Source organism: Alligator mississippiensis, chromosome 1 (genome assembly GCF_030867095.1).
Source record: "Alligator mississippiensis isolate rAllMis1 chromosome 1, rAllMis1, whole genome shotgun sequence".
NCBI classification, from domain to species: domain Eukaryota; kingdom Metazoa; phylum Chordata; order Crocodylia; family Alligatoridae; genus Alligator; species Alligator mississippiensis.
This window is the reverse complement of record NC_081824.1, coordinates 478,875,777-478,890,203: the sequence shown is the minus strand read 5'-3', so window position 1 is coordinate 478,890,203 and position 14,427 is coordinate 478,875,777. Positions and strand designations below refer to the sequence as shown.

At 49.6% G+C, this 14,427-nt stretch overlaps 1 protein-coding gene across 3 annotated transcripts in view; it reads left to right on the top strand.

Annotated features, from left to right (window-relative positions):
• SLCO2B1 (solute carrier organic anion transporter family member 2B1) overlaps positions 1-14,427 on the top strand; it is a 146,141-nt gene that overhangs the window by 124,795 nt on the left and 6,919 nt on the right. For all 3 annotated transcript variants that reach the window (XM_059723151.1, XM_059723145.1, XM_006262689.4), the window contains exon 12: positions 13,013-13,182. In XM_059723151.1, coding sequence (XP_059579134.1) covers positions 13,013-13,182 — 170 coding nt within the window. The remainder of the gene's footprint in view (positions 1-13,012; positions 13,183-14,427) is intronic.

The window sequence follows — 14,427 nt, the reverse complement described above, 5'->3', positions numbered from 1 at the left end:
AGCCTAGTGCGCTACATTGATAACACAGTGGTGTTTGCAGCCTACCAAGTGGTTACAGCAATGGTTCTCAGCCTTTTTTATACTTGAAGCACCTCTCTTTAGACTTGAGATACCCCTTGGAAAATGCCAGCATTTAGCTTTTATTTATTTCTTTACTATATAAAAATACTAGAGCAATTCTTCTGTTGCAGATTGCTCGGAAGGACCACAATAGATCAGAATGTTTTTAACATTATACAGTCTTATTTAAAACCTTGGCATTTATCTTGTGAATCATGTTTGCACAGCTAACAGTGCTAATATTCTGGGGCACTCTTGAAAGGATCTCAAGGCACCTCAGGCTGCTGCGGCACCATGGCTGCAAATCCTTGAGTTATAACATCTGCAGTGAACCAGAGTTATTAACTATGCAGCGATGTAGGTGTCCATCTAGTCCCCAAGTAAAACGTTGGGCGAAGTATCCCTATCACCATCATTACTGGTTCATCTCAAGAGGGAGGCCAGCGATTCAATAGATGTGGTAGCTGCCCCTCCTTCCTAGGGATGATTCAGACCAAGACACATGCACCAGCTAGAGAAGTTTGCCCAGCTAAAGCTTTTGCTGTTTTCCCCACCAATAATGACTTGATCCAACTCTCAATGACTCTAGCAGGTTCAAGCCCCGCAGGAGCAGCTGTAGTACTCCCCCTCTTCCTTCCCCCAGTGACTGGATTCAGGCTTCCTCGGTGCCTTCCCTCTTATCTTTCCTGCCATGCCTTGATGTACTTAGTTGATTTGTAAAAGGGAGGCTGCCCTAGGGTCCCAGAGTGAGCCCTGGTCCATCCTACAGCCAGAAGGTCCCTCCCAGACCACACTGGACCTAGTCCTCCCCCTCAAGCGCTGAGTGGGTCCTCCTGGCTCATCTATGCCTGGGGGCACCTGTTGCCTTGAGGGCTATTTGTGGCTGTCTTCCTCCCCTAAAGCCATGTCCATGCCTCGCAGATGTTACCAGTTATCATTTCAGGCTTCCTCAGGCCGCCATGCCCTTATTGCGGCTCCCAGCTATCCCAGCTTTGGCTCCTTTTAGCTGGCAGGGCCCCTCAGCTTATGCCCACTGCACTCAGCCTGGCTTCTGGGCTCCAGCCCTTGCCTTTCTTCGGTTTTGGGGTCCTTGGCCCTGGTTTTTCCCCTCTCAGGCTTTGGAGCACCTGGCCCTGGTTGGGCCTGTGGCAGAGCACCTTTGCGGGTGCTCGCCACTTGAGGGCTCTCACAGGCTCCAAGGGGAACCTGTTTTGGAGAAGCAGCAGGGGAAAGCTTCCCCTGGTACCATTTAAAGGAGGAAGATATGTGGCAGGTCACTGTTGGTGCCTGCCACTTTAAGACCAGAGCCAAGCAGCCAGCAGGTGCTTGATTGTGGCAACCAGTTTAGACCCCTGGCTGCCTATATAATCAGCTCAGTTCCCTGCTGGCTGGGGAGGCAGCAACATTACCTGGCTGCAAGGCTCTATAACATCCTGGAGGTAAGGAAGGAGCTGTAGGGGATGGCTAGGAGGCTTCTGATCCTGGGCATGACCTAAAACTGCACCATGCTGGGGGTGGGTGGCCTGGCGGGGCTCTCAGTGGTGCAGGAGCCCCCAGGAAATGCCAGGCCAGTTATCACCCTGGTGAAAGGTGGGTAGGGGCACCTTAACCCTAGCCCTCACCTTTGGGTGGGTTAAGTAACACTGGAGGTAGTTGGGGGCAAGGCATGGCTATGGCTACCTGAGCCCCATGGGGTGAGAGACCCCAAGGAGGGAGAGTTGGGGCCAGGCACGGCTGCGGCCATCTGAGCCCACCAGGGAGCAAAGCCCCATGACTCTGAGTGAAGGAGGCGGAAATGAGAGCTCTGAGCAAGGGGGCGGTGTGGAGCCCCAAGTGAGGGGGACGGAAATGGGAAGCCCCAGTGAAGGGGGGAGAAGAACCAGAGGGCTGAGGGCCCAGTACATATATAGACACTTAGTGTTACCCCAAAAGGGGCCAGAGTAAGCTTAGACCCAGTCAGGTAATTGGCTGGCCACTACCCTGGTGAAGGTTGCAGGAGAGGCCCAAAAGATGGTACGTCTGCCACCCAAGGGATGGACTCGCTAAGTCTATGGCCTAAGGGGCCCACTCCAAGAGGAAGCAAGGCAGAATAAGTTGTTGATGGATGAAAGAGGCCCTGTGAGAGAGGGTGGAGTGTGTGAGGCCCGAGTGAGAGGCAGGTGGTATGAATGTGCGTGTGACTGAGGCCTGACAGCGCATCCTAAGCTTGGTCCAGTGGTAGGCCGGGAGCATAGTAACATCTGGATGCCATCTGCGAGTCATGGGCTGTGGTGTAGGGGAGGTACAGAGCCACAAATAGCGCCCCCTGGCATCGGGGCATGAAATGGACAGCCTTCCACCTAATTAATATCCTCATTAATTAAGGGCAAGGCGTGGCAGACGAGTCAGGTTGGGGGCATGCCCAAAGGCAAGTGGGGAACCTAGCACTGTGACTAGGTGGGGAGTCCCACTTTGCCACAGCGCCCCACTTGAGCTGTGGACTCCTGTCCCAGGTTATGCCCCTCTTGGGCTATGGCCCCTGGCCCTGGTTGTGCCCTTCTCAGCTTTATGCCTGCCTGATCTTGAGCTCCAGCCCCTGGCTGGGCTGCAAACCTGCATGTGCCCCTTAGGCACCAATGTGCACATGGGGTGCGTCTCCGGCACCCCTCTGTGGCCTCCTTATCACCCTTTATAGCCATACCCAGTCTGCCAGTCTGAAGCTGAAACAAAAACACAGCCCCACTGGCTATAGCTAAAATACCTCCCCACAGGGTCCCACTTCCCTGCAAGCTGCAAGCCTCTTACTTGCAGTTCCCAGGGCAGCTGCAGAATCAGGTAGTCACTCTCCTGCACCCATCCAGCTCAGGAGCTCCTCTCCTTGCCACCTGTAGGGCCAGACTGACTGCCTGGCCTCGGGCACTGGCATTATGTGCCGCGCAAACCCTGCCCCTTCCGGTCAGGTGACTCCACAGCCATACTCAGGGGTTTCCATCCTGGGCCTGATGACCAGCCTGCTTTCCCTGCTAGGACTTAGCTCAGCTGCCTAGACACCCGCCCTGGGACAGCCTGTGTCTGTATGCCTGTCCCCAAGCAGTTAGCCTACTTTCTAGCTGCCAGCCCTCCCTGAGCCAGCTATAACTTCCCCTTAAAATAAAAGGAGCCCTTTGGCTCTCCATTACAGGGACCTCAAATGGGAGCTGAATCAGATCCGATGTTCACCCAAGATTTTACTCGCATGAATGTGTTTCACTGGCCTATTTTTGAAGCAGCGATGACAGTTTCTGATTAAAAAAAAACCCAAAACATTGACAGAGTATTGCAGGGCTGTGAAAAGCTGCATCAAAATCTTGAGAAAAGTTGCCAGATTTCCATTTCTCTCAGTGATGTGGTGACTGCATACGTCTTACCCAAAAAATCTTGGACAGGCAGGCAGGACTCTGTTCTTCTCACAGCCTGGAATCGGTGACACATCAGCTGCCTTGAACTGCACTAACTCAGATGATAACCGAATCCCAAACTCTCTCACGGCCACCTCTTTTTCTCTAGTGCCACAGAGCAAGGTTATTCTTAACACCCAAATGCAGAACTCGGAACGAATACAGCTGCCTCAGAAGCAGATGTGTAGGTCTTGCAGATCTGTTTCTTATAGGAGGAGAAATTGGTGACATAGAAATGGACCCTGGGCATATTTTTAATCCAACTAATTCTCTATATCAAGGCTGTCCAGTAAACATCAAGGGACTAATCTGCAGTCGCCCAGCTCCCACCCAGCAGCAGCTGGGGTATCTGGGTTTCCGCTCCTTCCTCTGACTTCTGCTTCCAAATCTCACCCTAGGGGGTGGGGTGGATCAGCCTGGCACAGCCTGTGGGAGCTCCTTGGCCCAGTGCAGTAGGGGAGCCTGCAGTCAGGGAGCTGAGGGTGGGGGCCAGGGCACCCACACACTGCGATGTAGCAGGGGGATGTCCTTATAGCATACTACTTGGGCCCGTGGTGCAGCCTGTATAGTGTGTGACCCCCAGCCATGCAGAAACTGGACAGCCCTGCTCTGTATATTATTTCACCAGCCCTGGAACAGATGCAGCCACAAGTAGACCAATTCCTGTTTCAGGAATATCAGGCAAAACACCTAGATCCAGTTTGCAGGGAGCAACTTTGCACCTTAAGTGTTAGCTAAATCTAAATATATCACTAATTCAGGTGCATCCCATACCAACAGCTACTGTTGCTGTCTACAGCCGTATACAGGAAAGAATCGTTCCTACGCTTGCTCTGGTCCCTGACGCCAGCATCCGATTGATGCTGATCCTACGTGGAAGCGCCACTGCTGGCAATGGCCGACCCATAGCAATTAACAGATTTTAGAATAATCGCTCTAGGGTATAGGCTGACAAGGTCCTTTGGGTAAATCTGATATCTTTTATTAGGCCGACTCAGATAGTTGGAGAAATTCTTGTTTGCAAGCTTTCGGGCACAAAACCCCTTTGTCAGGCTGAGGAAGCATCTGCAGTTGGTGTGTGTGCTCTTCATGGATGGAAGGAATAGTAAAGAAGCCAGAGGCTGGTGTGCACGCCTATCATTCAGGGGTATTAATTAGGCTTAATCCTTAGACAAGTATGTTGAGGAGATTTTACTAAACCAACAGTCAATACAGCTGGATACCTGCAAACATTCAGCAGAAACTTCCAAATGTTGGTTGTGATTGTCACCTTTTCTAAGGTGCCTCTGGTCAAGCGTCCACTTGAGTAGCAGCGTAGCTTGGCCACTAAGGAACTGGAGCGGGAGCCTAAAGAAACACCTTCTATTCCTAGCTCTATCAATAGGCAAGACGCTTCACCTTCCTGCACCCGTGTTCCCTTTTCCATCTTCTGTCAACCCAGGTGATTAGATGACATTGAATCATAGACAATAAGGGCTGGAAGGGACCTCAGGAGGTCACATCTAGTCCAGCCCCCTGCTCCAAGCAGGACCAGCCCCAACTACATCATCCCAGCCAAGGCTTTGTCTAGACTGGGCTTTAAAACCTCCAAGGATGGAGACTCCACCACCTTTTGGGGTAACTGGTTCCAGTGCTTTACTACCCTCCTAGTGAGACAGTTCTTCCTCGTATCCAACCTCAACTTTTCTTGCTGCACCTTGAGCCCATTGCTCCTTGTCCTGTTATCTGCCCCCACTGGGAACAGTCCATGTCCATCCCCTTTGCAGCCCCTGCAGGGAGCTGAAGGCTGCTATTCAATCCCCTCGGTCTTCTCTTCTGCAATGCATGGGATTTTTTACCGGTGCATGGGATTTTTCCATCCTCAGTGCAGGACTTTGTCCTTTTCCTTATTGAACCTCATGAGATTTCTTTTGGACCAATCCTCCAATTTGTCGAGGTCACTCTGAATCCTAGCCCTACCCTCCAGCATATCTACTACTCCCCCCAGCTTGGTGGCATCTGTAAACTTGCTGAGGGTGCACTTTGCCCTCTTTCAGGTCATTGATGAAGACATTGAACAAAACCGGCCCCAGGACCAACCCCGGGGCCCTCCACTTAAGACTGGCTGCCAACTAGACACCCCCCTGTGGATTGCTACCCTTTTAACTGGACAATTCAGCCAGTTTTCTATCCACCTTGCAGTCCATTCATCCCAGCCATACTTCCTTAGCTTGCTTGCAAGAATGTTATGGGAAAGAGTAGGAAAAGCCTTGCTAAAGTCAAGGTATATCATGTCCACTCATGTCCCCGCGTCCACAGAGCCAGTCATCTCATCATAGAAGGCACTCAGTTTGGGGAGACGTGACCTGTCCTTGGTGAATCCTTGCTGACTCTTCTTATGTTTATACACACAAATCCTAGCACGGGGTGGGGGGCAGTCAGCTGAGCACTACCTCCATACAAATAAATATTAGGTACCATCTTTTTTTTTACAGAAGCAAATAAATTCTGCACAGCCTTAATAGCCTCTTTCAAGCAAGAAGCCTTCCCGGGTACACACATAAAATAGGAACTGACTGGACACTGTTCTTGGGAGTGTTTATTTTAACCAGTAGACTTCCTGCCTCACTTCCGAAAGCGCTTGTCTGTGGCATCATTCTTGTTTTGGCCTAGTTTCCTCTGCTTTAAAGTGTTCACACTACGGATTTGTGCTTAAGTGACCCATGCATGTGTTGTTTGTCTTACAGAAATCTTCCAAAGCCCCATTGAAAATCAGGGCCCCGTTAGACTGGGTGTTGTACAAGCAGCGTTTGCTTAAACCAGCAGTAGCATTTCTGCAGGCTTTATGCGCTCTTCTGAGGCATCCCCTGCAAATTCCCAACCTAATTGCACCAGAGATATGCATTCTTCTGAACAGCAACCAGCTATTACTATGTGTTTGTATAATGCCCGGCACTATATGGACACAGGAAGTGGGGCCTGACATCTGTCCGTGCTGATGAGATCGGTGCACACAGGTCATGGCAATAGAGCGATGCTACCCACTTGCCATCTAAAGGGTTATACACCCAGATTTCTGCAGGACAGCTTTGATATCTTTGTGCTTTGGATTCAGCAACGGCACTGTCAGTAGCTCCCGGTTCCTCAAGATTAAAACTTCAGGCCTATCTGTCACACAGCGAGAAAAAAGCATTCCCATGACAGGGTGCGTGTCCTGCTGCTAGTTAGCCTAGATAACAGAGCCAGGTGGGCTGCATCTGTATGAGAAGCAACGCGCTCAAACACAGCTGAACTTTATTCTCCAGCAGTAAAGCTAAGTTATTGGTTTCATATTCTCTGCTTGCAGAAACAGCACAAGGGAAGGAAAAACCAGGCTATTACATTGATGGTATTCCTCCAGCTCGTGCCGTCGTAGCTGTAATTAAGTTTTTGTTACGGTTTCCATTTCTATGAGCCGCTCCTCACAGAGCTCAGCCCTTCTCCGTGCGTGGCTGTGGAGCAGTGATGCCTGTTGTCTTCTGTTCGCTGCATTGCCGTGTACCTAAGCACTCCTGCTGCGTGCAGAGCTGGCATCCGCTTCATTTCTGCAGCCCGTTTCAGGGGAGATGCACGCACCGTGCTCTCCCTCAGGGGCTGGACTTCCATGCCTTCCTCTTGCTTTCCATACTGCAGTAAAAAAAGGCCTTGTGGACTGAAAGCAAATGCTTTGGCCTTTCTGAACGGGAGCATCAGAATAATCGCTCTCCCATATGGCATATGACAGGGCTGCCCAGACTGCCCAAGTTGGAGGCTGCACTCTTCTTTCCGTGGTTTTAAGTTATTTTAGCCAGGAGCGGACTGCCTAGGTTAAGACAGTCTCCCGGGACTCTCTGCCTGCAATCTCCCTGCTACTGTGTGCTTGTGCTGATATACCACCCTGAACCCAGTCCCTGCAAACCCAGTATATCAGAGCTGGTCTTTCAAAGCCTGTCTTCTACAGTGTTTGTACTGAGGATAGCTTCCCCAACACCTGATTCACTAAAGAACTTTTAGGGCGCTTTGTACCCTTTTACATGATCTATAGGGGCCAGAAGGAGGATGAAACCCTTCACCCTTTGAGTGCATTACCATATATTTCCCATATAACTTACTCCTTTTCCCCAGGGTTGAGGGGTCCAGCCTCCAGGGTACCCCCTCTCATGCTGGCTGTGGATGAGACCTGAACCTGTCACTGCTGAGGAAGGTGTTTGTACCCTGTAAAGAGTAAGGGAGCTCCAGATGTTTAAATACCCACCAGGGGAATGGAAAAGGGAACAGGCACAGGCTTGAGGCAGCCTAGTTTTCCCTTTGAGAAAACAATTGGCAAATATTACTGTTAATATTATTTGACATCCTGCTATGAAAGGACTTGTGCTTGGCAGCTTGCCCGAGCAAAAGCTTAGCTGCTTTTCATTCCTACAAACCATAACACTGTGTTCACTGGCCTGATCAAATTATTTTCCTGGGAGCCTTGATTGGAAACACTACGATTTTTTGATTGGAAATTTGAGCTCGGGTTTACCTGGTGTTGCACTTGCATAGTAATAATAGTTTATATTGAATGGGGCATGGTAGTTCACAGCACCTCTTTGCCAGACAGTCTCAGAGCAGCTCAAACACCCATGGCTGTGTTATGTGTTACACATTAGAGGCTCTGTAATGAATCTGTGACTCACTTGGTACTGGGTAATTTATTGAGATGCTCAAATGAAAGGGAAGGAGCATTTTGATATGCTTTGAACTGCACCAGTAATAACTGGCTAAGCAGCAGCTCTGGAGAAAAGGCCCTGGGGGGCAGGGGACAAGAGGATGAGCAGGAGCCAGCAGTGTGCCCTTGGTGCCAAGAAGGCTACCGGCATCCTGGGCTGCATTGGTAGCAGCAGTGCCAGCAAATGGAGGGAAGTGATTCTTCCCCTCTATTCGGCACTGGAGAGACCACATCTGGAGTCCTGTGTCCAGCTGTGGCCCCCACTACAGAAAGGATGTGGACAAGTTCAAGAGAGTCTAGAGGAGGGCAATGAAAATGGTTTAGAGATTGAGGCCCATGACTGGTAAGCAGAGGCTGAGGGAACTAGGCTTATCGCAGCCTTCAATTCCCTGCAGGGGGTTGCAAAGAGGATGGAGCTGGACTGTTCTCAGTGGGGGCAGATGACAGGACAAGGAGCAATGGGCTCAAGCTGCAGCAAGGGAAGTTAAGTTTGGATATTAGGAAAAACTTTCTCACCAGGAGGGTGGTGAAGCACTGGAACAAGTTACCCAGAGAGGTGGGAGCATCTCCATCCTTGGAGGTATGTACGACCCAGGTGGAGAAAGCCTTGGCTGGGATGATGTAGTTGGGGCTGGTCCTACTTTGAGCAGGGGGTTGGACTAGATGTGACCTCCTGAGGTCACTTCAACCCTCATTCTCTTTGATTCTCTGATGTTTTTGGTGACTGAATTAGAGGCATGAGACACAAAAGTCTTGGGAATAATTTCTGACTTGAGATTTGGGGCAAATTGATTTCTACACAATTCAGGTTCCTCGTCATTTATAGGCTGCCATGCTTGTAGAGAGGGGCTTTAATTAAGCTGAGCTAATAATATTTTGTTATGCCCCCTGTGTTTCTCTGCTGAAAGATATTGTGGAAGAAAAAAGTGTGATGTTATGCAAGGTATCCAGATTGTAGCCATATTGATCTAGAGGAGAAGGCAATCGAGACTCATACTAGAGATGATATCTTTTATTAGACCAACAAGATTTTTGCCAATAAATGTATTTATTTATTTATTTATTTATTTTTGCAAAAATCCTGTTGGTTTAATAAAAGATATCATCTCTAGTATGAGTCCTGATTGCCTTATGTTATGCAAGACATCCACACGATTAACCAGCTGTGGACTTTAACCTGAAGAAAATAGTCTGTGGTCTCAGGGAACTGAGCTTTTTCAAACCTAGTGTTGAAGTACAACAGTCATATGCTACAGCCCACTGTTGCATTTACGTGATAAAGCATAGACACATGCCTGAAGAAGGAAGAGGAGTGCCCTGATTTGTAGTTTCTCTCATGCATGGCACTGCTGGTGGAGTTAAAGGAGTGCCTCTTCATCTGAGCGTAGTCACCAGAGGGTCCCAATGGGCTGATGGTCATCCAAATACAGATCAACGGGGTCATTGGCCCAAATAGTTTAGAGTCCAGTTGAACAAGATAGATGGCACCTAAACAGCACCTGGGTGACACAAGCCCTTTTAGTTTCATACCAATCTGGAAACTCAAACCCTGCATCCTGTCTCATGACAGCAGATTTTTTCCCATGGAACAAAAGTTGTTGCTCCTGATGGAAGCACCTTTTTGCTGGTAGCAAATGCAGACAAGGTGGAAAATGTGACGTACAACGAGCGTAGTTTGTCACCCTCCTGCCTGTGTGGGTTGCATGGCTTCCTATAGCATGAGAAATCCATTTAAAGAGATGTAGTGCATGTGCAAAGTAGCTTTATTCAATCTACTTCCTTGAGGCTAAAGAAAAGAGCACGTCCCGTCTTGCTCAAAATCCTCCCCTTTTGGCCCAGCGTTGTGAGTGAATGTACTGCTCAGCTTGGCTCTAGTCTGTGGATGCAGGTTGCTTCTCATGGAGCTGGAGTGATTAATAGCAGAGTGGATCCGTGAGCCCGCCTGCCATGCCTGTTGTACCTGCTCTGTAAAGAAACAAGGGAGTTCAGCTGCCAGATTATGACGCCAGCCCCTTCTGCGAGCACTGACGTTGCCCTCAGCTTGTTTAAAAGCAGCTGCTAGAGAGCGAGATTCCCTGTAAAAAGATGAATGGTAACTAAAAATGTAGGGACTGGAAAAATCTATACCCTTTGCCCATGGGATCCTTTCTTAACTAATAACATGCCAGTTATTTATGGCCCTCTCTCAAAGGCAAGGCTTTGCATTTCCCCGAAGCAGAGTTTTTAATTTAATATTTCATGTGGGCTTCATGAAAGCACTCGACTCTTGTCAGGGCCCTTCGGCCTTATCCAGCAAGAGAGTTTTATCTGCAGTCTAGACCCGGTTGAGACTATCAGCTACACTGGATCTGGTGCTTTAAGATGTATTTCTCTAGCCAAACTTTTGCTTTTATTTTATTGGTTTGAAAGATGCAGACAAGCCCAGCAGCCCACTTGACTAGGGTGACTCAGACTCTAGTTTCTTAGCGTGGCGCATAAGAGAGTGTTTTAGCCAGCATTGCATCCCACTGTCTGTGCTTCTCCAGCCCAATTTAGAGCTGGGTCAGCTTGGCATAAGTCAAACTCGCATCCCTTGCACCATAATGAGATACCTAAGCGACTCTGCCACCCACTCCATTCTCATGAGGGGTCACTGATCATCTGATTGTCCTCATCCCCCTGCTTTACCCATGGTAGGTTAGGGAACTTTTGGTGTCTGTGGGCAGTTTGCCTTGTAAGTGTGCATCAGGATTGATTATGTAGTTTAAGGAATAGATTGGACAAAGACTTGCATGGGATGGTTTGATCCTGCTTTGAGCAGGGGCTAGACTAGATGTGACCTCCCAAGCTCTCTTCCAGCCCTCGTTTTCTATGATTGTATCTATGATGTGCCCTTGCTGCAGAAAGCAAACCCGCTCCATGCCAGAGTTTGCAGACACGCTAAGGGCACGTTGCTAAATCGAATAAAATCAGCACAGGAACCGTACCCAAAATGAAGGGGAAGTAATTTCAAACAACCTACTAAACTCATTCACTCGTGACCTGAATTAGGTCTGCGAGCCCTCAGCTTCACAGCGTCACTGGCTTCCTTGGGACTTGAAGACTTGGGCCCCCGCGTCAGAAGACCTCCTCAAAACAAACCAAATGTAGTCATACTACTCAATGGAAGAAGAGATGGTCTAGGTGTGCCTCTGTGACTCTGGATGGGCCTTCGTATAGACCATTGCTGTCCAAACGGCAGCTCATGGACCACATGAGGCCCACAAGTGGTTAAGCTGTGGGCTGCAGGGTTTATTAGCACAGCTGCCAGAGCTGCTGCATTGGCCGAGCTCGCCTTCCTGCCATGGTTTCTGGATTATCACAGGATTTGTGGGCATCCAAATTCCCAGCCAGCAGGGCTGGGGGATCAGCATAAAAGCTAAATAGTGGCAGGACCTCTCAGTGGGCTGGGTTGTAGCCAGCTGAGAAGGGAAGAAACTCTACTTGGCTTTGTGCTCTATCTTCAAACTATAGGGTCAGATTTAATTGTGTAATTCTTTTCTCCTATATAATAAATCAGTTGGCTCTTTTGTCTCCTTCATGATTGCCTGTGATAAAGCATGACCTGAGGGCAAGTGATATTCCAGGCTAGACCATTCTGCAGAAAGGGGGACCTAAAATTGTTTCCCATCCCAAGGGGAAACTACCTGGATTCCCCTGCTGCCACTGTGAGATGCGGTATAAGGGCAATGGGGCTGAGGCTTGCGGGGATAAGGAGTTATCTCAGGGCAAACCTTGATCCGTTCCCTGAGACAAGCAATGAGCAGCGGGGAGGAACTTGGAGCTGCGGCGGTACCCCATGGCTGGCTTTGTAATGGACCCATAATTAATGTAATCCTTTACAAGCCAAGGATGAGATTGCTCTTAAGCCACGAAAATATGCCATGACTGCTCTTAGGCGCTAAGATGTTCAGCTGCACTAGCAAATGCTGCCATGGCAATAAATCCATGTGTAAACACCTTATGCATATAGAAAGCATGAAATGAAATCCCTGAACAACAAGCAATGAAGAATCACTGCAAGAGCAGGCAGGGAGGAGCATATTCAAGACATCTGGAAGATTGTGGGCTCAGCTGCTCGACGGGTCAGTGGGTGGGAAACTGGCTGCATGGTAGGGACCCATGAATGGACCCATGTCATCCTGGTGCGAAGTGGCCAGTGGTGTTCCTCAGGGGTCCACGCTTGGACCGGTGCTTTTCAACATCTTTATCAATGATTTGGATGGGGGAGTGAAAAGCTCACTAGCCAAATTCGCGGATAACACCAAGTTATGGGGCAGTGTGGCCACACCAGAAGATAGGTTGCAGATGCAGGCAGACCTGGACAGGCTTGAGAATTAGGCAGACCAGAACCAGATGAAGTTTAACACTTCCAAGTGCAAGGTGCTCCATCTGGGGACAAACAACCCTCAGCATACATACAGGCTCGGAGGTGATAGCCTGACTTGTGCCACACCTGAAATGGAGCTAGGGGTAATGATTGACCATCGCATGAATATGAGCCATCAGTGCGAGGCGGTGGTCAGCAGGGCAAACAACACGCTGGCATGCATCAACCGACGCATCTCATGTAAAACCAAGGAAGTGATCCTCCCGCTGTACTCAGCACTGGTGAGACCGCGGCTGGAGGACTGCGTCCAGTTCTGGGTGCCGCACTTCAATAAGGACATGGAAAAACTTGAGAGGGTCCAGAGAAGAGCCACGTGTATGATCAGGGACTTGCACCTCACCTTCCTTTACATCTGTCCTCTGCCCCTTGCATCTCCACAGCCTGGGGCAGCTCAGCACCCTTCGTCTCCTTTTGTCTTTTCAGAATTACACAAAATGTAGCTGCATCCTTGGAAATGGGCTGGAAGGATACGCCAAGCCTGGGACCTGCGGCACCAACTGTTCCCGGTTCCTCGTCCCCTTTATCGTGTTGTCCTGCCTGGCAGGCATCCTGGCGAGCATTTCACATACGCCTTCCTTCATGCTCATCCTGAGGTAACGTGGCGCCACGTGCACGCACTGCGCTCAGTCCGGTAGCTCCCCTTCCTGATGGCATAGTCCGGGGATGGGATGATGACGGCAGGAGCTGTGAGCCAAGTCCATTTTATCCAAAGCACAGGTGTTTGGGGTGGAGGGTGTTACACTTAAGTCCTCTGCTAGACTCATGCCCAAGGTAGGGCACGTGCCCCACCCATAGGGGCTCTATAGAAATGAGACCAGGAGGATAATTCCTCCCCCCGGGCAGCACTGCAACAAGACCCATCAGGTGGATAAGTAGACAAACGGGGATGGGCTCAGTGACAAGATAACAGTAAGCCTGAGTCCATTCATAGGCCTGATTCTCATCTCAAGCTGAGTTTGCACCTGGAGAATAGCTCTGGGGCCTGCTCCCCTCAGCCTCACACCTTGCTTCGCAATGCCCCCAATGCAAAGTGGGGATAAAATACAACCAGAGCAGAATGATAGCACATCCCATACCTTTGCTTTCAATGGAGTCCCTGCCGGTGCCACTCCAGTCTCCTTCTTGTCCTTTACCACGTACAGCTAGCCTGACCTAAATCTGCTGCTGGCTTTGCCTGGGTTTCTCTCTCTCAGTCCTGGTGCCTGTGTCTTTACAGTAGACGAGCAGATCACAGACCCGGAAAAGGTGGGTACAAATTCGGTGCAGTTCTGCCTTTGCAGCAGCATGCAATAAACTTGACCTACTAACCCCCAGTTTGCCAGCAGATATACGGAGCCCTCTTACGTGCCTGAGCCAGAAAGGAAGAGATGTTTTTCAGTCAAATGTCAGATCGTTAGGACTGTTTTTTTCTCTTCTTGCACAAACCCTTCCTAAGGGCTGTGACTTGTTAGTAGAGCCCTATGCCGGGTCTACTACAGTAGGTCCCTGCTCCTCTTCGGCTGCAGAGGCTCTTTCCATCTCTCTTTATCCACTGCAGCTCCATCCTTTGCAGTGCTAAGCAGTGAGTCAACAACATCAGGCTGTAAGCTGCTCCCTGGGCGTGTCTACATGTGCATTCACTGCGTAGTAAGTTACTGTGCAGTAAGTGGTTTTTACACCAGCATCTACACATGCAGGTGTTACAGAGCAGTAACACTGGGTATGAACTGACTTGGGACTAAAGTTAGTCCCAAGTCAGTCCACGCACACAGGGTTACTGTGCAATAAAGCATCTACACATGCCTTATTGCACAGTAACTATTCGGGTGTAAATTTGCCACCTGCATCATGCAGGTAGC